The sequence below is a fragment of the Pogonomyrmex barbatus genome, unplaced genomic scaffold, assembly GCF_055798465.1.
Source record: "Pogonomyrmex barbatus isolate J1 unplaced genomic scaffold, ASM5579846v1 scaffold14, whole genome shotgun sequence".
Taxonomy (NCBI): domain Eukaryota; kingdom Metazoa; phylum Arthropoda; class Insecta; order Hymenoptera; family Formicidae; genus Pogonomyrmex; species Pogonomyrmex barbatus.
The window spans coordinates 7,171,884-7,198,121 of record NW_028297110.1 but is presented as its reverse complement, the minus strand read 5'-3'; the positions used below and the strand labels follow the sequence as shown (position 1 = coordinate 7,198,121).

The following is a 26,238-nucleotide window of genomic DNA, read 5'->3' as shown; positions in this document are numbered from 1 at the left end:
GGAGGGAGAGAGTAGTAATGTTGAGTCCCGTTCCGCCACAGTCATATCCTGTGAAGCCGTAGACTGTTGCTGGTAAGAAGATGCAGGCGATGGTAACGATTATCGACATGTTGATTTGTCTGTCGGTAACTGACTAAAGCACACTCCTTACTCCTCGAAATGCCGTCTGGTGGGGAGTCAGTTGTGGTGGGGCTCCGATTCCCCGGTCGCTTTAACTTATCTATGTGTACAACGCGCGTTTTTCCTGATTTTAACGCAATTCTTACATTATTATTTTTGAAAATCTCTAATATTTTATGCGGGCCAGAATACTGGTCGGACGTTTATTCTTCCTTGGTTCGTTAAGTAAATATACCTGATCGCCTATACAAAAGTTTCTCTGCACCGTTCGCTTGTCGTAATATTTCTTAGATTTTATTTTAGCGTTTATCAAATTACGTCTGGCCATTGCCTGAGCCTCGGAAATTCTATTATATAGAATGGTTAGGCTCCGTTAGGTAACGCGTATAACTTTCGTTTTCGTCGTCGTCTGGCGTCGGTTCGCTAGTAGGGGTCCTTGCCAACCTACCATAAACTAACTCATGGGGAGTGAATAATGTCCCTTCGTGTACGCTGGTGTTATATGAGAAGCTTGCTAGCCTAAGATGACAGTCCCAGTCGCTGTGTTTATTCACAAATTGCTTTAAGTATTCCCATAGAACTTGATGGGAGCGCTCTATAGAACCGTTCGATTGCGGTCGATACGCTGTGGTTTTGTAATGTTTTATCCGGAATTTCCGTGCAATATTTCGCATTAGATTATTAAGGAAATGTGTCCCCTGGTCTGTCAATAGAGCTTTCGGAGCACCGTGAATACATATGAACTCATTCGTAAATGCTTCGGCTACGTCGATTGCCGCGGGATTTTTTAAAGGAACGGCTATTGAATATTTCGTCAACAAATCTTGAATAGTTAAAATATAAGAGTTTCCGGCGGAGGTTGTCGGCAACGGTCCCATGATATCCATAGACACCTTATCGAACGCCCTATCGGGTGTATCCGTTAAAATCATTGGTTGTCTCGGTTTTATTCGGACTAGTTTTTTAATATGGCATTCCTGACAGTTATTTATTACGTTCTGTATATCTCGTTTCATGCCGGGCCACTGATATCTCGTTTTTAATCGATTGTACGTTTTAGTTATGCCTTTGTGTCCGCCCATTGCAGAGGCGTGGCACTCTTTAATTATTTCGTCGCGGTTTTCGCTATTAGGTATACTGGTTAAGTTATTACAAATTGTGATTTTCGTTCCTTAGTCCCAGAAGGTATCCCTGAGCATTCTATATATTGTTCGCCATTCTATCGTGCCTACGTTACTTTTACAAATCGATAATGTCGCTAAGTCTAATTCTCGAGTTGCATCGACTAACGAGCCTATTGCAGTTCGAAGGGCTTGCATTTCTGTTAGCGCGGAGATTCCCTTTCCTTGTTCAATTACCATGGCGATTATGTAACGTTTTTTGTCGCGTGTTACCTTTACTTTTCCTATCGATAATTCATTCATGGCAGGATATCTGTTACTTTCTTTTAGATCGAATGCTCCTTTGTCTAGGGGATCACCGGTTTGAGATACGAATATCGCTAAATTATCTTTTCTCCAAGACAAACGTTCGTTCGTTTCGTTTAAAAATCGTCTCTTAAGTTCAAAAGGGGTATTGACTCTGTCTACAAGCGGTTCATTTTCGGAGCCGTCGTCGGAGTCGGTCTCGTCATGGTCGTCATTGTCTGAATCTAGTTCCGTGCTCTCTTTATCGCTCTGTGGAATGTCGGCATGTGATCCGTTCGACTCTTGAGCGTTATCTTTGTTTATGTTACTGAAGAGGGATTCGTCTGAATCGTCGCTGAGCGGTGTCGCATGTTTCTGTGGTCGAACTGGGAAAATCGGGTTACGGGAGAGTGCGTCAGCGTTGGCATTTATCTTTCCTGCTTTATAGATTACTTCATATTCGTATTCAGCTAATTTAAGACGCCATCGAATTAAACGTGAGGTCGGATCATTTACCGAGTGAAGCCAGGTTAATGGTTTATGATCCGTAACTAATTTGAATTTTTGCCCATATAAGTAAGGGCGGAAATGATTTACGCAGTATACTATTGCCAATAGCTCCTTCTCGATAGTTGAATAATTTTGTTCGGCGGTGTTCAGTATACGCGATGCATAAGCTATGGATAGATCTTTTCCTATTTCGCCTTGACTGAGTACGCCTCCTACAGCGCTTTTGGAAGCATCGGTCGTGACAATGAATGGACGCGTGAAATCGGGGTATTGTAGTAACGGTTCGGTACACAGGGCTGTTTTAAAATAATCAAAAGCGCGTTCCTGTGATTCCAGCCATTGGAAAGGTGTGTCTTTTTTCAATAATTGAGTGAGCGGTTTCGCGACCTTAGAAAAGTCAGGGATAAATCGCCTGTAATAGCCGGCGAGGCCTAAGAATTGTTTAATGTTTTTAACGTTGGCTGGTCGCGGAAATCTTTCTACTGCCTTTGTTTTCTCGGGGTCAGGACGTACCCCGTCTTTTGTGATTACGTGTCCGAGGTATGTTACCTCTTTCCGCAAAAATTCACACTTGTCTGGCTGCAATCGCAGTTTCGCGGCTCGCAGTCTATTCGCCAACTTATTAAATTTCGCTTCGTGTTCCTTCAGGGAACTAGCATATATTACGATATCATCGAGGTAAACAAATAATTCTATTTCTTGGAGTCCGGTCAGCACTTGATCCATAAGCCTTTGGAAAGTCGCGGGAGCGTTTTTTAATCCAAACGGCATTCGTTTGAAATGGTAGTGCCCATAGGGCGTAGAAAAGGCTGTTTTCGGTGCATCGGCTTCGTGCATGGGAATCTGGTGGAAACGGGATGCCAAGTCGAATATACTGTTACGTCGCAGGCGAGACGTGCTACGCGTGGAGCGAGTCTGCTCGCACTGGGCTGCGTGTTGGTTTTTTTGCAAAATAACTTGACCGGATTACTGATATAAATTGCGGTTGTATAATCCGTATAGAAAAGTCGATAGTCTCCTGGAAAAGACGATATCATGCGGTCCTATCTCTGCGTCTACGTCAATGACGGTAGGATTCGGTAAATCGTAAAAAGAAGTACTTTCTTCGCGTAAATATTCCAGAAATGCCACGAATGCCTCGAAGCAGGGATCGCAGTCGGTTACCTCGCGCCAAATAGCCAATCCAGTGCCGCAAGAATTGCAAAGCCTTTCTTCTCGAGTAGTCCCAACGTTAATATAATGTCTTAAGATAGCGGTGAATTGTTGATCGAAATTATACTGGGATTTACACTCTAGGCATATAAGACTGGCGGAATTTGTATCGATAGCTATACCGACAAGACCATAACCGAATTCGACTACACACCGAGAGATACTTATTTGGTCGTTAAAGACGGCGGCTGGATGTGTTCTTTCCTGACGCGAGCTTTCCGATCGTCCTCTGCACATAACGCGTTTCACGAACAAGAAATGAAAATTCACTTACCTTTCGTTGGCCCGGTTCCTGGATTCGGGCTTCCGATTCTCGTTGTCGGCCTGGCGGGTCTCGGGATGCACACTAGGATGCGGCGTTGCTGGATTCGGAGGACTTGGAGCCCACAGGCTGTTCTCGAAATACGCTTCGTATTCCGGCTGGTAGGTTTCTTCACACCCGAGCAGTTCACTCAAATCACCGGTGAGCGCGGATTTAATTTCGTATAAGGCGCGGCGAATTGCACGCTGACGTCCGGCACGGTTTTTACGATTCTTAGGCATCGGGAGTGACCATGAAGGGAAAATACTACTTCCCTTACAAGTTACGAGTATTAAATTGAACTTTCTAACGCGATGACAATCTGTAACCCTCTGTGGAGAGTAGTGCGGGTGGACGCACAACTTGCTAGCCAAGAGGCGGGACAGGTTATCAGATATTTCGTAATTTGACGATTTAAAAGTGCGTGAGAAGCGATACCTCTCTTGGGGGTAGTGCGGGTGGACGCACAACCTGCTAACCAAGAGACCAAGCACGGCCTCCCTGGACGCTTGCGTTTGATTGAATTTCGCGTGGTCACACTACCTCGCGAACTCTGTCGATTGTACGTTTCGCTAGGAGGGGTGGAAGGGTTAGGATTTATTAATTATTTAACACTGATCACTTTTCACTTATATATATATATATATTGTAGAATATTCAGATACAAGATTAATACAGAGATTGATTAAATTGTAAACGCTTTTACAGTTAAGTTTAAATTGAATGATGTTAATAAAATTGAATTGATTCGAATTTATTTCTTAACACTAGAATTGGAATTGATTTGAGTTAACACTTAGAATTGGAATTGATTCGAAATTATTCTCTTAGCACTAGAATTGGAATTAGTTTGAAGTTATTTCCTACTACTAGAATTGGAATTGATTTCTCTTAACACTAGAAATTGAATTGGAAGAGGGAGTTCACGGACTGGAGGTCCTCTCCAGTCGTATTCGCGGGATGAACTGAACGCAGTCGGCCGTGCACTGATGTGCTTCGATTCGGCGGCTCGAAACTGCGGCGACGCTATGGTGGGGTGCGCGCCCAATGTGGGAAGCGCTGGCGGTGGGAGTGCGACGCTCGCGTGGGAGGCCAGAGAGTTGTCCTGGTGGGGCTCGCGGTGGCCTAGGGACGTATCACGTCTATTCCTTGTTCCGTGCTATACAAAAGTTATCTCTATAAATTTGAAAAGAGTAACATTTTTACCATAGGGCATAAAATTATTAATTTATTCGTTTATTCTGACGCGACAGACGTGACAATTCTAATAGTCATGTATATCCCAATCATTCCGGCGCTGATGTTACTAAAAATGAGAAACCGATCCCAAAAATTTTCCCAGGCAGATGTAGCTATTTTTTCTATGGATGCTTCGTCTAATAAATTAGAAAATGATCCTCCGTTTACAGAGCCAGGTTGCCCTAGCATTCCTCGGGCTATGGTATTAAGTACTGCAGGCCGTTCTGCAGGAAACATTATATGATCCCGAAGATCCTGTAAATCCTTTTCCGTGTATATCCCGCTTGTGGCGAGTGCTCCAGGATTAATATACTTCCAAGTTAATTTGGTGGTTAGTTTTATGATGATTGGGGGTAGTGATTCGATTGGTTTGGGTGTGAATTTGTACCACGAATCTCCTAGTAGATACATGGCGGATGCGAGTTTATTACAATTTACCTCAGTTCCTTGTTGTAATAGAATGTGTGTTTGAGGGGTTAAAAATTGTGTTTGATTGTCTCGTATTACTTGTAATTGATCGTAGCATTTGTCAGTTTGAGCAATTTTTACTTCAACTGGTACGCACTTTATTATGTGTATTACCTCTCCGGCTCGTAGGGCCATATATCCTGGTCCCTTCATTAGATGATAGGCGAAAACATCTGGTGACTGAGTAGCTATAGCTAAAGCATTCTTTAGCATTTTTTGCTCGAGGTTACATTGTTGCAGGAGAACATTTCGGTATAACTGGCTTATTTATGTACGGACATTACGGCCTTTCTACGTATACGAATTTGGAATTTACATAGGTGAATATATCGAAATTATAAGCGCGGTTTTCCGTCTTTTTGAAAACTTTATTATCAGGGGTTGTTATAAAAATGAATAATTTGGGATGTTCTGTTCGGGTAAGCGTATATCCGCATTTTGAGATAGTTCCCTTGCTGGTTAAGGCGAAAACCATGTCATCCGCAACCAGGGCATAGATTTCCATGGGTTGATCGTCCAGTTGGTCGATTATTTTTCCTGCGACTCCTTCATATAATAAGCCATAATTACTAAGTTGACAATCGTTTTCGGGTAATGCATTCCAGAATGTATCTCCTCCTTCTAGATCGATACACCGAGTAGCAGTGAGTTCACAGGTTACTCCTGAACGGAGTATAATCCTATTGGTATCTCTTTTACTTTGGCTGTATAATCTTGTAAGGTGATCTTTATAGTCGCGAGAACGGTGACCATGTCTGTCCATGTTCCATAAGGGTCTGAATACGTTCCCCCATGACATGTTCCATCGGCATCTAATTGTCCCGCCAACGTTACAGGTGGTACCGCCTGGTGATCGTTTTAATTAGGAAGAATGCCTATAATAAGCGTTGCTCCTAGATGGTAGTGACCAAACACATGTATATTTATGCATGCTCCTTGGGATATTTCTTGTATGTATGAATATTTGCCATTGGGAACATCCATAGAGTGAGAAAACATTCCACATTTTCTGATTAGTCTATCAATTTCGATTTTACATTGATGTACCTTTATGCTTTTATTAAATTCACTTGAAGTAATTGCAGATAGACTCTGGCCTTCTTTAGAGTCTGCGGCGGAATGTCGCATTCCTCGATGTTCAAGAGCGATAATGTAGTTAAATTGGCCTGCGGTGATCCACAGTCATAGCCTATTATTCCGTGAGCTTTCCGAATCCAAATGAATGTTATCATTATGGCGATCCTTCCGATCATCTGAAAATTTAATTATTCGAGGTTGGCTTGATATGAGAAATCCTTAAACGATTGGGATGAACTACGCGACTGTTTTTCTTAATTTTAATTCTAACGTTATTTCGATTTAATATTTCTAAGACTTCATGCGGGCCTGTGTATTGGTCTCCAAATTTTCCTGGTTTGGGCCCTTTCTGCAAGAATACGTAATCCCCTGGTTTGAAAGTTTGTGGTTTAATCTTCTTGTCGTAATATTTCTTTGATTTGATTTTTGCTTCGACAATATTTTCGCGAGCGTTTGCTTGTATGGTGTGAAGCTGAGTAACTAGATTTATTAAATATCCATCATAATTTGTCAGTTTATCTTCTGGAGCTAAAGGTTCGCTAGACGGTATTCTTGCTATTTTCCCGAAAACTAATTCGTATGGGGTATGTTTAGTTGCTTCGTGTACACTGGTATTATAGTTGAATGTAGCGAGACCGATCCACCTGTCCCACTGTTTTCCTTCAGTTGCATATTGTTTTAAATATTCACCAAGTGCATGATGGGATCTTTCTAACGAACCATTGGATTGCGGATGAAAGGCAGTAGTGCGCAGTTTGCGAATCTTGAATATTTTAGCGAGTTTTTTCATTAGATCGCTAAGAAAGTTTCTTCCTTGATCAGTCAATATTGCTTTTGGTGCTCCTAGTATACAAATAAATTTATCAACAAATGCTTCCGCAATTGTCTCAGAGGTTTGATTTGGCAATGGTATTGCCATGCAAAACTTAGTTAGTTGATCCTGCAAGGTTAGAATATATTCGTTTCCTTGTTCGGTTTTAGGTAACGGACCTACAATATCCATGGCTACCTTATCAAAGGCGGATCCTGGTGTATCAGTAATGATCATAGGCTGTTTAGTTTTGACTCGTACTAATTTTTTTAATTGGCATTGCAGGCATTGTTGTATGTATTTTTGCACATCTGATTTTAAGTCTTCCCAATAATAATTGTGTTTAATTCTATTGTATGTTTTAGTAACACCTCGGTGACCTCCTGTGGGCGCACAGTGTATCTCACTGATTATACTTGGGCGGAGATCTTTTGGGGGATATTGTAACGTCAGGAGAGCCAACGTAAAAATTTCTTTTCCTTCCCCTTTTCCCACCTGCGCAGAAGCGCCACTATTCAAGCCAAAGTTGGCAACAACCGGCTCTCCTGCCGTTGACATATCACGCGTTGCGCCTTACCGCCAGTGAATATACACTGTAATAAATATAAGTAATAAAATTAAATAATAATAATAAATAAATCATGCTAACAATGAACCTAAATAATTGTAAAATTATTAATACTACAATAAGGCTCGCGTTGCTGTTGCGCATCATCTCCAGTCAGCCGCGCGCTGATTGGCCGACCAACGACCATTATAGATATGTGCGTCTGGTCTAGCTTTATAGGCTATGACCGTCGCGAGCGCCACGTGCTTTGGCGTACCCACGCCATCCGCCATCTTGCGCCACGTGCTTTGGCGTACCCACGCCATCCGCCATCTTGCGCCACGTGCTTTGGCGTGCCCACGCCATCCGCCATCTTGCGCCACGTGCGTTGGCGTACCCACGCTACCGCCACGTTGCGCAACAGCGCCGCCGCAGGCACGCGTTACAACGCGCGGCCATGCTCGTTCACTCTTGTACGCGCCGTCGAGTAGTACACATCGTGCGAGTGTCAATCCAAATCCAATCCCAATTCCAATTCTAATTTTAAGTCAATTCTATTTCGTCTCAATCTAGTTAAGTTAATTAAGTGATCATTTGTATTCTAAATTTTGTATTGCTCTAAATTTAACCAAGTGCTACGCGAGTGTAATTCGATTCATGAATATTTGAATATAGTAAGTACAGTGTATTCGCCACGTGTCATTCATTGCATCATCCTTCCTATCGCCGCGAGAAATCGGAAGTGTTCGCGAGGCTAAAGAGGCAACGGGCATTAACAACTCAAACTTTATTTTACCGAATAATTAGCAGTTAAAGCGAGAATTCCAATCGTTTCCGGGGGCAAGGTGTTGTGCGTTATCCGCACTTACCACGAAGGAAACATTGGACTTCGAGCACGCGGTAATTCTAATCTTTTAATTAAATACAATATACGCCTGGAGCCTCTGCCGAATGCCTAAAGCACGGAGGAATCGCGCGGGTCGTAACAACGCACTTCGGCGGCTTGAATACGACCTCCACGTGGCCGCGATTTACGATCATAACGCGATCATCGGCGAGGAAGTGAGTTACGACGGCGAGTACGAACTTCTCGTGCACGACCGCCTCTGGAGCGCCTTACCGGCCCCGTCCACCCCCGTAGCAGCTTACCAGGGAAGCAGTTTCGGACCACGCATCTCCCTCGAGGAGTATCTGCGCAGAGCGGACACCGAAAGGTAGGTGAAAATCATACATCAAGTTTTATTCCCGGTTGCTTTCGCGTTCCCATCTTGCATACGTTTCAGTAAAATATAGAGAATAAAGGAATTAGACGTGAATGAATATAAGAGTACTCGCGTTCAAGATTCTTTCGGGTTGCGTCACTCGTTTTGTTCGCGTCGACCGACCGTCGCATAGTTGCATCGCCCGACCGGAAGGGTTTTACGACCGACCCTTTTTTGCCGCCCTTGCCACTTTCTCCTAAGGCATGTAGGGTTTTGAGCCGGTTTATCGCTACGCACGGAAATATTCCAGTTTCGTAATATCATTTTAATATTGAATATTCGCCGCGTAATATTAATTCCCGTTATTTGACGTAATGTGCCCGCCTTGCTTTCTCGAGCCACGAGATTCGCGCACTCACCCGGCCGCCGTATACAGATACCGTAGGAGCACGGTGCGTTGCCTTACCACGTTCGGATATCGACGCGTGGACGACGCTATCGCCGAGTTACTCCCTAATAGTGCCGAATATCTTTGCTTTCGATGTAAGGAAGAAATACCAGAGGGAACTCTTACGTATCGTCTTGAATTGGCCCACGCGTTCCAGTTCGGGTATACTTCCGCCCGGGATCATTGCGATTGCTGCCGCGCTAGTCTTGTAATAGTCCGCGACATTGAGCTCTGCCCTGACTGCACCGAAGTTTTTACTGTGTCTCTAGAAGTGCTCAGGGAATTAGGCAACGCTATAGAGAACATCTGCGGGCGATACTACCTCGACGAGACCAATCCCGCTCCCGACGGCATCCTATCGCGCCGGCTAACCAACTTCTCTGTTGCACTGATCCGCTTACAGTCTAATAATCGCCCAACGTCTGGTTAAACGCAACGTTAGCCGTGTAATTCACTGAAATTTCCTGAGAACTTAATAATTCGCCGCTGACATTATCGGAGGGGTTCCCGCGGATTTGAGCAGTATAATCAGGGTTTCGTACTCCTTAATTCCTTAATTCCTTAATTCTTCCGAACCGCTGTTGGCGATTTGCCGCTCGATCGCTGGCAGCGTCGCCGAGAGGCGAGCGTATTCCCGCCTTGGTCCAGTGCCACGTGGCGATTTGCTTTGGCAATCTCGCCACCGCCTGCGACGTAACATATTTCTGGTGACAGCGGTGGGATACGTTAATCGGAGGAATCGAAAAATTTCGACACATCCTACCGACCCGCGTCATATTCGCGCTGTAGCTGTTTCTTATGCTTCGTACACCGGTAAAGGGCGAGAAAGAAACGGACATGACCACGCGCGCTCAAAAGGGAAAGCTCGCGAGCGACGACGCAGAGATGACCTCCGTAGACAGGCCGGGTGCCCTTAAAACTAAGTATACCGACAGCGAATTCGATGTCATGCAAGCCAACATGGCCAAGCGCGCCGCACAATTACAAGCCGACGCCGACGCATTACAACGGGAAAGAGAAGAAATTCGGGCGGAGAGCGCAGCGCTTCGAAGAGACCGCGCTGAAGCGGAACAGAGTCGAACCGCCGTGCGCGAGATGAATAATATGCTTGCTGCAATGCGCGCTGAATTGAATAACATTCGCCACGAAATCGAGACACGACGCGACCTACCACCGCGAAGCCCTAGCCTTCCCGCTGGGCAACGGTTCACGGAAACGCCCGCCCCTTTTGGCGAGCTGAATGAGTCGGGCACGGAACTCCCTCCCGCGCCGAAGATAACTTATCGCGAGGCGACCGAGTTCGTTCCAATTTTTGATGGTTATAACATCCCTTTGTCGAAATTCCTCGGAGCGTGCAGGCAAGCGCGCGACATCCTGCCGCCTCATTTCGAGAGACCCCTCACGCGTTTACTGGTAGCGAAATTGCGCGGCCACGCTCACTCAGCCGTCGCCGACGAACCGTGCGACACAGTGACACAACTGTCAGATTTATTAAATAGTGCCTTCGGCTCGATAAAAAGTGTTGCGCAATACCGCGGGGAATTGACTGCTATGCACCTCAAATCGGGAGAGCATATGCTAGATTACATCGATCGCGTCAAGGAACTCCGAGCCTTCATAAGGGACGGAGAACGTCGGGCCCACGGTACGATAGATTCCGCGACGAACCGGGAGATAGACGAACTCACCGCTTCATGTTTCTGTGAGGGTCTGCCCACCCCACTACGTTTACAACTCAAACCGGAACATTTTTACCAGCCGTTCGAGGCATTTGCCGCCGCGAAGATTATAGCCAAGCGTGATGAGATAGAACGGCAGCGTTACGGAATGCCGCCCCGTCAAGGGCTGAGCCCAAACAAACAAACCCTCAGCGCAAACCGTCGTTTCCCCGAAACAGGTGCGGGGCCTAACCTGCGCTACAGGCAGCCCGCACCGCCGGAACGACGACGCTCGCCGCCGCGACTCGACGCATACAGAGACCGCGATCGGAACTATGCACCGCGCTACCCCTCCGAGTGGGTCGAGCGCCGCGACGAAGTAAGACGAACTGCGCCGCTTTACGCGAATCGCCTAGATCGGGGGGAGGCGACAGAGGGCCGCGCGATTACGGATCGCAGCTTAACGATAAATGGTGCAGATATTGCAAAAATCGCGGCCATGAAATCGAGGAATGTCGGAAACGACAATATAATAACAGTCGCCTCAACGAACCGGGAAACGGTCGGGATCCGCCCCGTGGGTCGGACGTAGCGCGCGCGGATCCTCCAAGGAGTACGCGTCCGGTGAACGTCGTGGAGACGACCGAAGAAGCGTCAGGATCGCAATCTTAAATCCGCAAGAGTATTCACACGCCCCCACTATAACATTGTCCGCGCGTGGCTTAATCAAGGAAACTAATTTCATGGTCGACACAGGAGCGGCACCGAATCTAATAAAAGAGCGCTGCTTACATCCCGAGACTCCGGTATTCAAACGCGATACAATATACCTGACTGGAATCACCGAAGGCAGGCTGGAAACTCTCGGGTCGGCTCGTATAGAATTTATGGGCCACAAGATAACCCTACACGTGGTACCTGACCATTTCCCCATCGTCCAGGAAGGAATCCTAGGATCAGAATTCCTGCGCGATAACGCCAAAATCGATTTCGGGCGAAAACAGATAGAGTGGCAAGGAATACGCCTGCCTTTTGCCCGACGGGAAACTATCGTAATACCAGGTCGCTGCCGCGCCACGTTTTGTATGAACGTCGCGAACCCAGAAATAGCAGTCGGTTATATCCCGCGACTTAGAGTCTGCGATGGGGTATACCTCGGCGAAGCGGTCGTGACTAATCGCAACGGAAGGGCATATTCGCAAATAATCAATTCGACCGAATCCGATAAAGAAATCGCCATTCCTACTATCCAACTCAAGGAGATCGAATCAATCTCACGGGACCTCCCTAGGGAAGAGTCCTCTCTTAATTGCGGGGTTATAGGAAGTAGAATCGAATTCAGAAAGAATCTCAGCGATTCGAACGCTCCTTCGTTTAGAGCACCTCAGTCAGGTGGAGACAGAGCATGTCGGTAGGCTCATCGAAAAAAACCCAGATCTTTTCCAGCTCCCTTCCGATCACCTCGGGTACACAGACGCTACTGCTGACGCGATTACGACGACGGATAACCAACCCGTCAATACAAAGCAATATCGATTCCCGCCTATACACAAAGAGGAAATTACTAAGCAAGTAAACGAGCTACTAAAAAACGACGTAATCTGTCCCTCCAATTCCCCGTACAATTCCCCTCTGTGGATTGTTCCTAAGAAACCGGATTCGAAAGGTAATAAACGATGGCGCATGGTCATAGATTACAGAGCGCTCAACGAGAAAACAATAGGCGACGCGTACCCCCTCCCCAACATAACCGAAATCCTAGATCAACTGGGAAGCGCGAAATATTTTAGCGTTTTCGATCTAGCGTCGAGTTTCCATCAAATACCGATGCATAAGTCGGACGCGCCGAAAACGGCTTTCTCCACGCCTTTCGGGCACTATGAATTTAAACGCATGCCGTTCGGGTTAAAAAACGCCCCGGCGACCTTTCAGCGACTTATGGATCAGGTGTTGAGCGGCCTCCAAGGAACCGAGGTATTCGTGTACCTCGACGATATTGTGGTATATGCTAGCTCACTGCGAGAGCATGAAATAAAATTTAATAAGCTGGCCGAAAGATTGAGAGGCGCGAAGCTCCGCCTCCAGCCTGACAAATGCGAATTTCTGCGGAAAGAGGTCACATATCTGGGCCACGTAATCGGAGAAGACGGGGTGAAGCCTGACCCGAAAAAAATTCACGCCGTTGAAAATTTTCCGCGCCCCCATACCGCGAAAAACATTAAACAATTTCTCGGACTCGCGGGTTACTATCGGAGATTCATACCGAACTTCTCGAAAACAGCTAAACCTCTGACGGACTTATTAAAAAAGGAGGTACCGTTCGGATGGGGCGATCCACAGGAAAACGCGTTCGCGCAGCTTAAACACGCCCTATGCACGGAACCCCTTCTCCAATATCCCGACTTTTCTCAACAATTCGTCGTAACTACAGACGCCTCCAAGTTCGCGATCGGCGGAATCCTCAGTCAGGGACCGCTTGGCAAGGATCTCCCTATCGCATACGCGTCCCGATTACTAAACCCGCCGGAACAGAACTACTCCACGATCGAAAAGGAATTGCTCGCTATAGTTTATTGCGTAAATTACTTTAGACTATATTTATACGGAAGAAGATTCCAGCTCGTCACCGACCACAAACCCTTGACATGGTTGCATTCGGTTAAGGACCCCACGTCACGATTAGTCAGATGGCGATTAAAATTAGCCGAATACGAATACGAAGTTATGTATCGAGCCGGCAAAACCAATGTAAACGCAGACGCGCTGTCACGAAACCCCGCTTTTCCCGTCCTTCCCCTCGAGAGCACATCGAATATCGCGAGACGGAACGATAGCGAGCCCGAGGAAGATTCGTCAACCGACGACGATACCGAAATCCGCCCCCACGTCGTCACTTCCGACGAGGACCTCGACAGTGACACCAGCGAAGAATCTCTATTTAACGCGAATAACGCTCCGTTTCAATTCCATTACGCGAAAGTGAAGGAAATCGTAGATAACTTTACGAGTAGAAGCGACAACCTGGTGGTATTCGTGAGCGTCCAAGGTGAACCTTGCGATTTAGGGGCTCGGATGCTCAGCCAACAGGGACTACTGCCTAAATTGCGGGACGTCATGCTGAACAGGGCAAACGTCACGCAAAGCGGCAAACGGCGAATTATTGCATTGCCGATTGAAGTAAATGTCTCCGCGATAACCACGCTAGAAAGTATTAGAGAGGCCGTGGTGTCACTACTCGACGTCACGAACGAACTCGACATACGGTCCATATCTGTCTGCAAGGGGGATGCGAGTGGAGTACCGTGGAGGAAAATAGAAAAGGTTATTCGCGACGCATTTTGGAACCAAGATATAGAAATATCGATATGCGGTAATAAAATCACTGTTCCACCCCCCGAAGATAGAATCCGCTTGATCGAGGAATATCACGCGTCCGCAATAGGAGGCCATAAAGGCATAAACAAAACATGCGCGCGCCTCAAATCGCGGTACAATTGGCTTAGACTGAAGGAAGAAGTAACGCGGTTCATAAATAATTGCGAAGGCTGCCAGTTGAAAAAATTGGTTAGAGTAAAGACCCGACAGCCCATGATTCTAACGGATACACCCGACAAAGCGTTTGATAAGATATCTATGGATATCATGGGGCCGCTCCCCACCACTCGCAGGGACCACTCATATATATTTACTATACAAGATCTCTTGACGAAGTATTCACTAGCTATCCCCCTCAAGGGGATCTCGGCTATCGACGTGGCCGACGCTTTCGTAAACGAATTCATTTGCGTGCATGGTGCCCCGCGAGCGGTACTAACGGACCAAGGGTCTCATTTTCTAAATTCTTTAATGCGCAACATAGCTCGCAAATTCAAAATTAAACAGTGTAAGACCACTGCGTACCACCCTCAGTCCAATGGCTCCGTGGAGCGCTCGCACCATGTACTTTGGGAGTACTTGAAACAATTTGTCAATGACCACCACGATTGGGACGAATATCTAAAATTAGCTAGTTTTTCTTACAACACGAGCGTACATGAGGGAACGAAATTCACCCCTCACGAATTGGTCTACGGGAGCGTCGCGCGTACTCCCGAGAGCGATCCCTTCCCCGAGGACGAGCGCGACGAAAGCTACGCTGGCTACCTACTCGAACTAAATGCGAAAATAAGCGAATCCCAGAGAGCCGCGCGTCGTAACCTGAATGCTGCGAAGGTTAGATCAAAGCGATACTATGATAAAAGGGTTAAGGCATGCAACTTTGAAGCGGGAGACCAGGTGTACATGCTTAAAGAACCTATGAGAAATAAACTAAGTCCACAATACACCGGTCCCTACAAAATAGCGGACGTGCTAAGTAATAATAATGTTAAATTAGAGATAAGGCCAGGTAAATTGCGTACTATCCATATGGACAAACTGAAGAAGGCGGGGAATCGGAGCCCCACCACACGCCGTGCCCCACCACAACCAGAGCCGGGGGCGAGCGAGCAACCAAGCGGCAGTCGACACACGTCACCCCTTGAAGAAACATGGAGCCACAACGAATCTTAACGCTTTTACTGTTCCCGACGCTCAGCTTTGGCTTGACGGGCTATGACTGCGGAGGCAGCGGACTCAATATCACAACCTTGTCGCTGCTGGACGTCGGCGCCTGTAATGTCGAGGATATGGAGCCAACGAGCACGGAGACGTACGTACAACTCATGCAGAGTTCCGATTTCGAGAGCTTGCCAATAATTCAATGCCGAATTGAAATCGACCGGACCATATACTACTGCGGCATGCACTCGCACATATCAATTGTATCCGACGGTCGAAAGATGTACATCAAAGAGATCGGCTGGCAAATCTGCCAGAAAATCCACGAGACTGGAACTCTCGCGCTGGGAACCGCCTTCGTGGATAGATTGATTGTAAACGCCACGAATCATAGGAGCGTCACTATGGCTGGACAAACGCACGCTGACGGCCGTTGTTCCGGAACGCAGTACACGGACGGATTCGGAACATGGGAGAGCGTGGTAGTACAAGCATCCTTAAAGGTGGTATTGAGGACGTTTGAAGCACCATTCAAACGGTCAGCGAACTCATTAAATCTGCCATCTGGAACGCGCTGCCCCGTGCAACTGGGGAGCTGCGCCGATTTCGACGGTACGGAAACCTTCTGGAAAACACCGTCCGACGACAGCTGCCACTTCAACCAGTACGATATACTTTACGAGGGTATGGCCATAAAACTGTCGCCGAAGCCCAAACAAACTGCCCCAGTGGTATATACAGTGACCACCGGAGATACAACGTTCGCCTTGACAAAAACGATGGAATTCAACCTATGTGGCTATCGACTTTTCCAGACCGAGCACCCAAAGCTTGTTATATTGGAAACACAGCGAGGACGCACGTTCAAATCTAAGTCACAGATCTCAGTTAACAACTTAGATATATTCTCCTATGTGAATTCGAAATTCGTTTACGTGGAGAAACACGTGAAAACGCAACTTACCAGGCTTTACCACGACATTATGGAGCAGAAATGTGCATTAGAGCGTCAGATCCTCCAGAATGCGCTCTCATTGGCAACTATAGCCCCAGACGAAATGGCCTTCCGGATAATGAAAGCCCCTGGATACACGGCGGTCACAGCCGGAGAAGTCATCCATATTGTCCAATGCGTCCCAGTAGAATGCAAGCTGCGACATACCGAAGAGTGTTACAACGAGTTGCCAGTTACCTACCGCAATTCGTCACACTTTTTATTGCCACGCACCAGAATTCTGACCAGGACAGGAACACACAAAGACTGCAACGAGTTGCTTCCTGGCATGTACAAACTACACGGCAGTTGGTACCGAGTAGGCCTGAAGCCGATCGAGTCGCTTCCTCCGCCGACGATCCAGCCGCTTTCTACCCCCACGTGGAAATACGTCAGTCCGGACGCACTCGCCACCAGTGGAATCTACTCCGCGGACGATCTGAACCGACTGCGAGACCACATAATGTTCCCAGTCGAAAAGCCGTCTATGCTGAATACAATAGCGCGAGGGGCCTTAGGACAGGACGTCCCGAGCGGGAGTATTTCCTTGATGAATCTTCTCGACGAAAAGTCTTTAGATCGGATCGCTGAAAGCACAGGGAAGCGATTATGGCAAGGATTTATTACGTTTGGCTCGGCCAGCGCAGGAGTCTTGGCGTTATTCGTGATAGCCAGACTGATCAAGTTGGTGATCGATACGATCATCCACGGATACGCGTTGCACAGAATATACGGATGGAGCCTTCATATATTGGGAGCAGTATGGTCGTCGGTCACTAACCTTTTGCTGCATATGGGTAACCCAGCAACAAAAACCGACTCGCCTAGCAGGGAACGCCTCATGCCAATAGCTCAGAGCTCGACAGAAGACACACCGACGGCGCCCGAAATCGCCCCTAGTGCTGAAAAGGAAAAGTTTAGTGAGCATGTGCGGTCATACAGTGAACTCCAAAAATACTTACGCGAGGACGTAGTCTAGAGACAAATAAGTGCGATAACTAATTACAAGCGTTAGAATATAAGACGAATAAACATAAGTAAAATAATTGTAGCTCAAACCTTCTGCAACTCAACCTCTAGTAGAGCAGGGGAAATGCACGGCACCTGGCCCTGCATTTCTTCTTAGGGGGGGAGGTGTAACGTCAGGAGAGCCAACGTAAAAATTTCTTTTCCTTCCCCTTTTCCCACCTGCGCAGAAGCGCCACTATTCAAGCCAAAGTTGGCAACAACCGGCTCTCCTGCCGTTGACATATCACGCGTTGCGCCTTACCGCCAGTGAATATACACTGTAATAAATATAAGTAATAAAATTAAATAATAATAATAAATAAATCATGCTAACAATGAACCTAAATAATTGTAAAATTATTAATACTACAATAAGGCTCGCGTTGCTGTTGCGCATCATCTCCAGTCAGCCGCGCGCTGATTGGCCGACCAACGACCATTATAGATATGTGCGTCTGGTCTAGCTTTATAGGCTATGACCGTCGCGAGCGCCACGTGCTTTGGCGTACCCACGCCATCCGCCATCTTGCGCCACGTGCTTTGGCGTACCCACGCCATCCGCCATCTTGCGCCACGTGCTTTGGCGTGCCCACGCCATCCGCCATCTTGCGCCACGTGCGTTGGCGTACCCACGCTACCGCCACGTTGCGCAACAGCGCCGCCGCAGGCACGCGTTACAACGCGCGGCCATGCTCGTTCACTCTTGTACGCGCCGTCGAGTAGTACACATCGTGCGAGTGTCAATCCAAATCCAATCCCAATTCCAATTCTAATTTTAAGTCAATTCTATTTCGTCTCAATCTAGTTAAGTTAATTAAGTGATCATTTGTATTCTAAATTTTGTATTGCTCTAAATTTAACCAAGTGCTACGCGAGTGTAATTCGATTCATGAATATTTGAATATAGTAAGTACAGTGTATTCGCCACGTGTCATTCATTGCATCATCCTTCCTATCGCCGCGAGAAATCGGAAGTGTTCGCGAGGCTAAAGAGGCAACGGGCATTAACAACTCAAACTTTATTTTACCGAATAATTAGCAGTTAAAGCGAGAATTCCAATCGTTTCCGGGGGCAAGGTATTGTGCGTTATCCGCACTTACCACGAAGGAAACATTGGACTTCGAGCACGCGGTAATTCTAATCTTTTAATTAAATACAATATACGCCTGGAGCCTCTGCCGAATGCCTAAAGCACGGAGGAATCGCGCGGGTCGTAACAACGCACTTCGGCGGCTTGAATACGACCTCCACGTGGCCGCGATTTACGATCATAACGCGATCATCGGCGAGGAAGTGAGTTACGACGGCGAGTACGAACTTCTCGTGCACGACCGCCTCTGGAGCGCCTTACCGGCCCCGTCCACCCCCGTAGCAGCTTACCAGGGAAGCAGTTTCGGACCACGCATCTCCCTCGAGGAGTATCTGCGCAGAGCGGACACCGAAAGGTAGGTGAAAATCATACATCAAGTTTTATTCCCGGTTGCTTTCGCGTTCCCATCTTGCATACGTTTCAGTAAAATATAGAGAATAAAGGAATTAGACGTGAATGAATATAAGAGTACTCGCGTTCAAGATTCTTTCGGGTTGCGTCACTCGTTTTGTTCGCGTCGACCGACCGTCGCATAGTTGCATCGCCCGACCGGAAGGGTTTTACGACCGACCCTTTTTTGCCGCCCTTGCCACTTTCTCCTAAGGCATGTAGGGTTTTGAGCCGGTTTATCGCTACGCACGGAAATATTCCAGTTTCGTAATATCATTTTAATATTGAATATTCGCCGCGTAATATTAATTCCCGTTATTTGACGTAATGTGCCCGCCTTGCTTTCTCGAGCCACGAGATTCGCGCACTCACCCGGCCGCCGTATACAGATACCGTAGGAGCACGGTGCGTTGCCTTACCACGTTCGGATATCGACGCGTGGACGACGCTATCGCCGAGTTACTCCCTAATAGTGCCGAATATCTTTGCTTTCGATGTAAGGAAGAAATACCAGAGGGAACTCTTACGTATCGTCTTGAATTGGCCCACGCGTTCCAGTTCGGGTATACTTCCGCCCGGGATCATTGCGATTGCTGCCGCGCTAGTCTTGTAATAGTCCGCGACATTGAGCTCTGCCCTGACTGCACCGAAGTTTTTACTGTGTCTCTAGAAGTGCTCAGGGAATTAGGCAACGCTATAGAGAACATCTGCGGGCGATACTACCTCGACGAGACCAATCCCGCTCCCGACGGCATCCTATCGCGCCGGCTAACCAACTTCTCTGTTGCACTGATCCGCTTACAGTCTAATAATCGCCCAACGTCTGGTTAAACGCAACGTTAGCCGTGTAATTCACTGAAATTTCCTGAGAACTTAATAATTCGCCGCTGACATTATCGGAGGGGTTCCCGCGGATTTGAGCAGTATAATCAGGGTTTCGTACTCCTTAATTCCTTAATTCCTTAATTCTTCCGAACCGCTGTTGGCGATTTGCCGCTCGATCGCTGGCAGCGTCGCCGAGAGGCGAGCGTATTCCCGCCTTGGTCCAGTGCCACGTGGCGATTTGCTTTGGCAATCTCGCCACCGCCTGCGACGTAACAATATTTTGTTAATCCATTGCAAATAATTATTTTAGTGTACGCGTCAACGAAGATTAATTGTATCTGTGTTTTAATATTGCTCCATGGTATATTCTGGATAAATTCGGTTTTGGCTATACTAACAGTTTCCAGTTTTAATTCGTCTGCTATTTTACGCAGGTCTTTCAAAGCTGATGTTATTTGTATTAAGGTCATTGTTGGTCCTTCTCGTTGTCCTTCGCTAATCGTTAAAATCAGGTGATAATAGTTCCTATACTTTATAGCTCGAGTTTTTCCTAAAATAAGATCCCTTAATTTAGGTAATTCGTTTCGTTCGAACAATTTTTGCGAACCTGAGTCTAAAGGTTTTCCGTTGATGTCGACAAAATAGACTATATTATCCTTACGTAAGAATAACAATTCTCGAGAATCGATGACATTGCTTTTCAGTGCCCGATTTTCAATAATGACAGATTTAGTTTTCCTTAAGTCATTTTCTTCATTTTTTTCATTATCCTCTTCTTCGTCTTCTTCTTTTCCTTCTTCTTCCTTTTCTTCTTCTTCGTTATTTTCTCTACTCTTTGTGTTTTCATTCGCTAAGTCTGTTACCTCTATAGTTTCGGGATTGATTAGAGAATATGTTTGCGATCTTTTCAGGTGATCATCCTTTTCTTTTATTGTTTGGCTTCTCGTTTGCATTTTACGAAATGCGGGCGGATTATGAATTAATGCCTTCTCTATAATTTTATTTTTTGTCGGTTCGTTTAATTCTTCTTGGGTAAATGATATGGAATCCATGTTTTCTTTGAAAGAATTGTCGATATCTGCCATTTCGGATTGTTCGTTGTCCGATATAAATATAATTCGAAATCTTCGTCCTCTTCCATTTCTTCTTCCTCTTCGGATTCTTCCAATAATTTGGAAATTACGTCTACATCTTCTGGTTTATTAGGATTTAAAATTTTCCTATTGATAATGGTTTTGCAATCTATTTCTACTGGGTTCCTTGATAATGCGTCGGCATTTACGTTAGTTTTTTCGGTTTTGTATACGACGTCATAATCATATTCCACCAGTTTCAATCTCCAACGAAGTATTCTCATATTTGCGTCTTGTGCATTCTTAAACCATAGTAAAGGCTTATGATCAGTAACTAAGGTAAATTTTCGTCCATAAAGATACGGTCGAAAATGTTTAACACAATAAACTATTGCTAATGCTTCCTTTTCATAAGTATCGTATTTTAATTCATTGTCTGTTAAGGTCCGTGATGCATACGCGATTGGACGATCTTTATTTATTTCCCCTTGCGATAGGATTCCTCCTACGGCTATTCCTGAAGCGTCGGTTGTTAAAATAAACGGTTTTGAGAAATCGGGATATTGCAAGATGGGTTCTTCGCATAGTTTCTGCTTCAAAGTTTCAAATGATTCTTCCTGTACAGATGTCCAGTCAAATCGTGTCTCATTTTTTAACAGATTTGTTAATGATTTAGCGAGTTTCGAGAAGTTTGGAATGAATCGTCTATAATATCCTGCTTGTCCGAGAAATTGTTTGATATTTTTAGGCGTTTTTGGTCTAGGAAACTGTTGCACTTCCAATTTTTTGGGGTCTGGTTTAATCCCGTTTTTGCTGATCACAAGTCCTAAATATGTTACTTCAGTTTTTAGAAATTCATATTTATCTGGCTGTAATTTTAAGTTTGCTTCGCGTAATCTGTCTATTAAATTATTATACTTCCTTTTATGTTTCTCTAGTGAGGAGGCATATATAACGATATCATCCATATAGACGAATAATTCTTTCCCCTGTAATCCGATTAGCACTAGATCTATTAGACGTTGGAAAGTGGCAGGTGCGTTTTTTAGACCGAAGGGCATTCTATCGAATTCATAATGCCCGAAAGGAGTAGTAAAAGCTGTTTTATGGCTATCTGAAGGATCCATCTTGATCTGGTGGAATCCAGAGGCTAAATCGCAAACTGAGAAATATTGCGCTCCTCCCAATTGATCAATGATATCTACAATATTCGGTAAAGGGTAAGCATCTCCAATGGTCTTATCGTTCAATGCTCGAAAATCCAAAACCATTCTCCAGCGTTTGTTTCCCTTTGAATTTTCCTTTTTGGGCACTATCCATATAGGAGATGTTATACGGAGATTGAGATGGTTTTACTATTCCAACTTCTAACAATTCTCCTACCTGCCTATTTATCTCCTCTTTATGAACTTGTGGAAATCGGTCGTGTATTTATTGGCAGATCATCTATGGTTGGTATCTGGTGTTGCAATACATGAGTAGCAGTTAATTTTTCGCCAGGTATGTGGAATCTGTCCTGACTGATTTTTATAAGTTTTATTACCCTTTCCTTTTCTTGTTCGTTTAAGTGCTCCAACCGCAAGGATTCTATAATTTTAGTAAGCCGATTCCTTGCGTCCTCCTTTGATATTACTAAGCATTCGTGAGGATTATCGGTTAAGGTAACGAGTGATAAGCCTTGTGTGAATTTGTCTTTATGTTTTGATTTATGCTTGTGTATACATTTATCAAATATTTCTTGAGACTGATTTTGTTTTGGTGAAAAAATTCTAGAAGACGGTTTTTTATCTTTCATTTTGCAGTTATTAATTAAGTTTGTCCTTCCTATGAGCTCCTTGATAATATTTTGAGAGGTTTCTGTTCCTTTTTTATTTCTTTCCTTCGAGAGCATCCCAATTTTTCGAAATTTGATATTTTTTAGTTGAAGTGAGAAATTCTTATTTTTAATTTCTCTTGGAGAGAGTTGTGTCGAGTTACGCAGTGAGGTTTGGTAACTTCCCTCCTCCGACGGAGGAAACCGACGGAGTTGGGAATTGCTAGAGAAGTGCGGAAGTTTTCCTCTGCAATTCCGGGATTCTCAGGAGAGGTTTGGAAATTTCCCCCTCCAGGGATCTTGGGATGAATTGATATTGAAGCAGAGGTTTGGTAACTTCCCTCTGCAATTTCAGGATTCTCAGGAGAGGTTTGGAAATTTCCCCCTCCAGGGATCCTGGGATGAATTGATATTTGAGCAGAGGTTTGGTAACTTCCCTCTGCAATTTCAGGATTCTCAGGAGAGGTTTGGAAATTTCCCCCTCCAGGGATCTTGGGATGAATTGACATTTGAGCAGAGGTTTGGTAACTTCCCTCTGCAATTTCAGGATTCTCAGGAGAGGTTTGGAAATTTCCCCCTCCAGGGATCCTGGGATGAATTGATATTTGAGCAAAGGTTTGGTAACTTCCCTCTCCAATTTCAGGATTCTCAGGAGAGGTTTGGAAATTTCCCCCTCCAGGGATCCTGGGATGAATTGATATTTGAGCAGAGGTTTGGTAACTTCCCTCTGCAATTTCAGGATTCTCAGGAGAGGTTTGGAAATTTCCCCCTCCAAAGATCTTGGAGTTGAAGCCCTTACTTTTATCTTTATTTTCTGATTTCTCATGGGTTTGATTTTTATTTTCAGAGTTCATAGGATTCTTATTTCTCTCTTGGTTTGTATCTATAGTTCCGTCTTCAAATAAGTAAACGTGTTCGTTTTCGTTCTTAAGACCGATAACTCTTTCGATATCATTTTCATAAAGGGTATTAACCTTGTCGTTGACAGTTTCAGTACTGTTCAGAGATAATGAATACATTGGAAGTTTTGAAATATGCGCCTCGAGATTTTTTTCATAATCGTTGAGTATTTCGTCGAGAGTCTTAAGTCGCAATATTGGTACTTGTATTTCTGTTTCTTCGTCTAACGTGCTTATGATATTTATGTATGCCTTTCCAGCAATGTTTTCTACTATGGAATCTCTCGAATAAATTCCATGTGCTACTTTTAATTTAGATATGTATCCGATCTTTACTTCGGGGTTACCTATTCTCACATAAAACAGTGACTCTGATCGTGGTGGTACGATGATGATTTCTGGAGAAGAGAATGGTATATTAATTCCAGATATGTTTAGATGTCCCTGAGCATAATCTATCGTTGAAGAGGTTTGTTTAAAGAAATCGTTACCGAGTATACCAGACTGTGAAATAGGGAAATCGTTAGTCACTATGTGAAATTTTACTAAAATTTTAAAGAGAGTTAGGGTAATTTCACCGAGAGTATAAACAGGGTATTCATTTATTCCATTTAATTTTAATATGCAAGAATAATCAATAGCAATGTGTTTAGGTACAAAATCTTTTTTGATTATATTCGGTCCAGAACCAGTATCTAATATAAAAGTTAAAGGAGAGTTTATTTTATCTAAGGTTATCTGGACAGTAGGCACGCGACTATGTTTGTCGAGGTTTACTGTCACGGGTTGAGCGTTCGGTGTGTTTTTTATCGAGGTGTCGAAGATGTCGATGGGTGTGAAACCTGCTCGGCCCCTCGTTGCACACCCGACTTCGGTGGACCATTGGAGTTTTCCGAATTGTTTGTTTTTCTACGATTATTATTTAAAATTCGTAAGTCGCAGTTTTCTAAAAGATGTCCTTGCGCTTTGCAGTAGCGACAATACGGAGAGCTACCCGAATTTGGGTTTAACTTAGATCGACAATCTTTAGCGGTATGACCGAAGTTGTTGCAATTTTGACAAGAGATTTTTGATTTATTTTCCGCTGTTTGCTGGTCATTTTGTTTTTTCCAGCAATTATTGGCCGAATGCCCGGGTTTGTCGCACCACTGACAGATTAGGAAAGCTTTATTTTGATTGCTGTTATTATTCGTACGACAAGTCTTGGCATTATGTCCCGATTTCGAGCATAACTGACAGGTGATAGTATTTTCACGTATTATGTTAACGGTTCGTCGTGTTTGTGAGTCACGAAGTCGACACGTATTAGCGTCGTGTCCGCGTTTCTTGCAAATCTGGCAGATAAGTATCTCGTTTCCCAAATTCTCAACTCTACTATGATTTTGATAAGAATTTTAATTAAACTTCTTGCAATTATTAGCTGAATGGCCACTTTTATAACAGATTTGACAGATTTCTCGCGGTACAGTGATATCAATCGGTTTTGAGGTGGTACATGATCCGCGGCGTAAGTCTGAAATTGCGCGTAATTCTCTTTCTATTCGTAATGCATCGGCCACAGTTCCCTTGACATCGAGATTTCTGGTTACTCTTTGTTCGATTTCCGGATTCAGATCTCTAATAAAGCATTTACACATATCCTTTTCTAATGAGTCCATGATACTACGTTCTGGGAGAGAATTTCCGGAGTTTCGATTGGCTTCTAGTATTTGCTTCCCTAAAATCTTTACTCGATTTGCGTAAGTTACAATGTCTTCATTACCCTTTTGATAAATAGAGTCTAGTTCACCTTGTAATTGATATACGTTTTTGGAATGACCATAAATTTGTTTTAAAAAATTTGTAAGTTGAGCAACATTGTCGAAGTCCTACGACGGTACGACGGGCTTCTCCAACTATTCGCGTTCTTATAACTTTAGTGAATTGTGATTCGGCTTCATCTGGTAACATGGATTTAGCCTCTTCACAACCCTCGATAAAATAACTTAGGGGGATATTCTGGCCGTCAAAGAAAGGGACGGCCTCAATAGTATTTTAGTGTGGCGAAAGGATTAATTTGCGCCATACTTAATCTACCTAAATCTTCCGTCTGGCTGTTGGTAGTATGGTCAAACTTGCCCGTTAATGTTAAATTTTCGGGGCGTAATGTATTAGATTCGGATGCTTTGCAAGTGATTTCTAATTCTTTAACAATTGAGGTCTCTTCTAAAGGAAAGGCAATAGGTCTGGAAGCAGGTGTTTTTGTTGGAGTAGAAGTGTATATAGTTTCTGATTTAGTCTTTTTAGGGTTACCGCCACTCTCTAGACCAAGATTGTAGAGAACGTCTACTTTAGCCTTGTCGGCCTTAGATCTCGTAGTCATTCCCGTCTCCAAAGATCGCACCTATCATCCCGGACGAGCCCCCAATTTTTCGCTATTTGTTACGTCTAACCCGAGGTAAATATATTTTTATATAAAATTTTTTTTTTTTTTTTGGATGGGGCTTGGAAGGACGCTCCAAATACCCTCTCGCAGGTGGCCGCGCTGAGGCGTCCCTACGAGTCGGACACACTGTGCAGAGCCACGAGTGCGAGTCAACGTCTTGAAAAAGACGCTATGACTTCGAC

At 44.9% G+C, this 26,238-nt stretch overlaps 2 protein-coding genes across 2 annotated transcripts; one reads left to right on the top strand and one right to left on the bottom strand.

Annotated features, from left to right (window-relative positions):
- Window positions 1-4,785: 4,785 nt before the first annotated feature.
- Window positions 4,786-6,019, bottom strand: LOC148937460 (uncharacterized). Its single transcript, XM_089073099.1, is given in 2 exon segments — window positions 4,786-5,544; window positions 5,546-6,019. Coding segments are annotated over 2 exon segments (1,233 nt in total).
- Window positions 6,020-15,395: 9,376 nt separating this feature from the next.
- LOC148937459 (uncharacterized) lies at window positions 15,396-18,137 on the top strand. Its single transcript, XM_089072970.1, has one exon. It carries the CDS (start codon window positions 15,529-15,531, stop codon window positions 17,509-17,511), a length of 1,983 nt encoding a protein of 660 aa, XP_088929096.1. The 5' UTR covers window positions 15,396-15,528; the 3' UTR covers window positions 17,512-18,137.
- The last annotated feature ends 8,101 nt before the right edge of the window (window positions 18,138-26,238 follow it).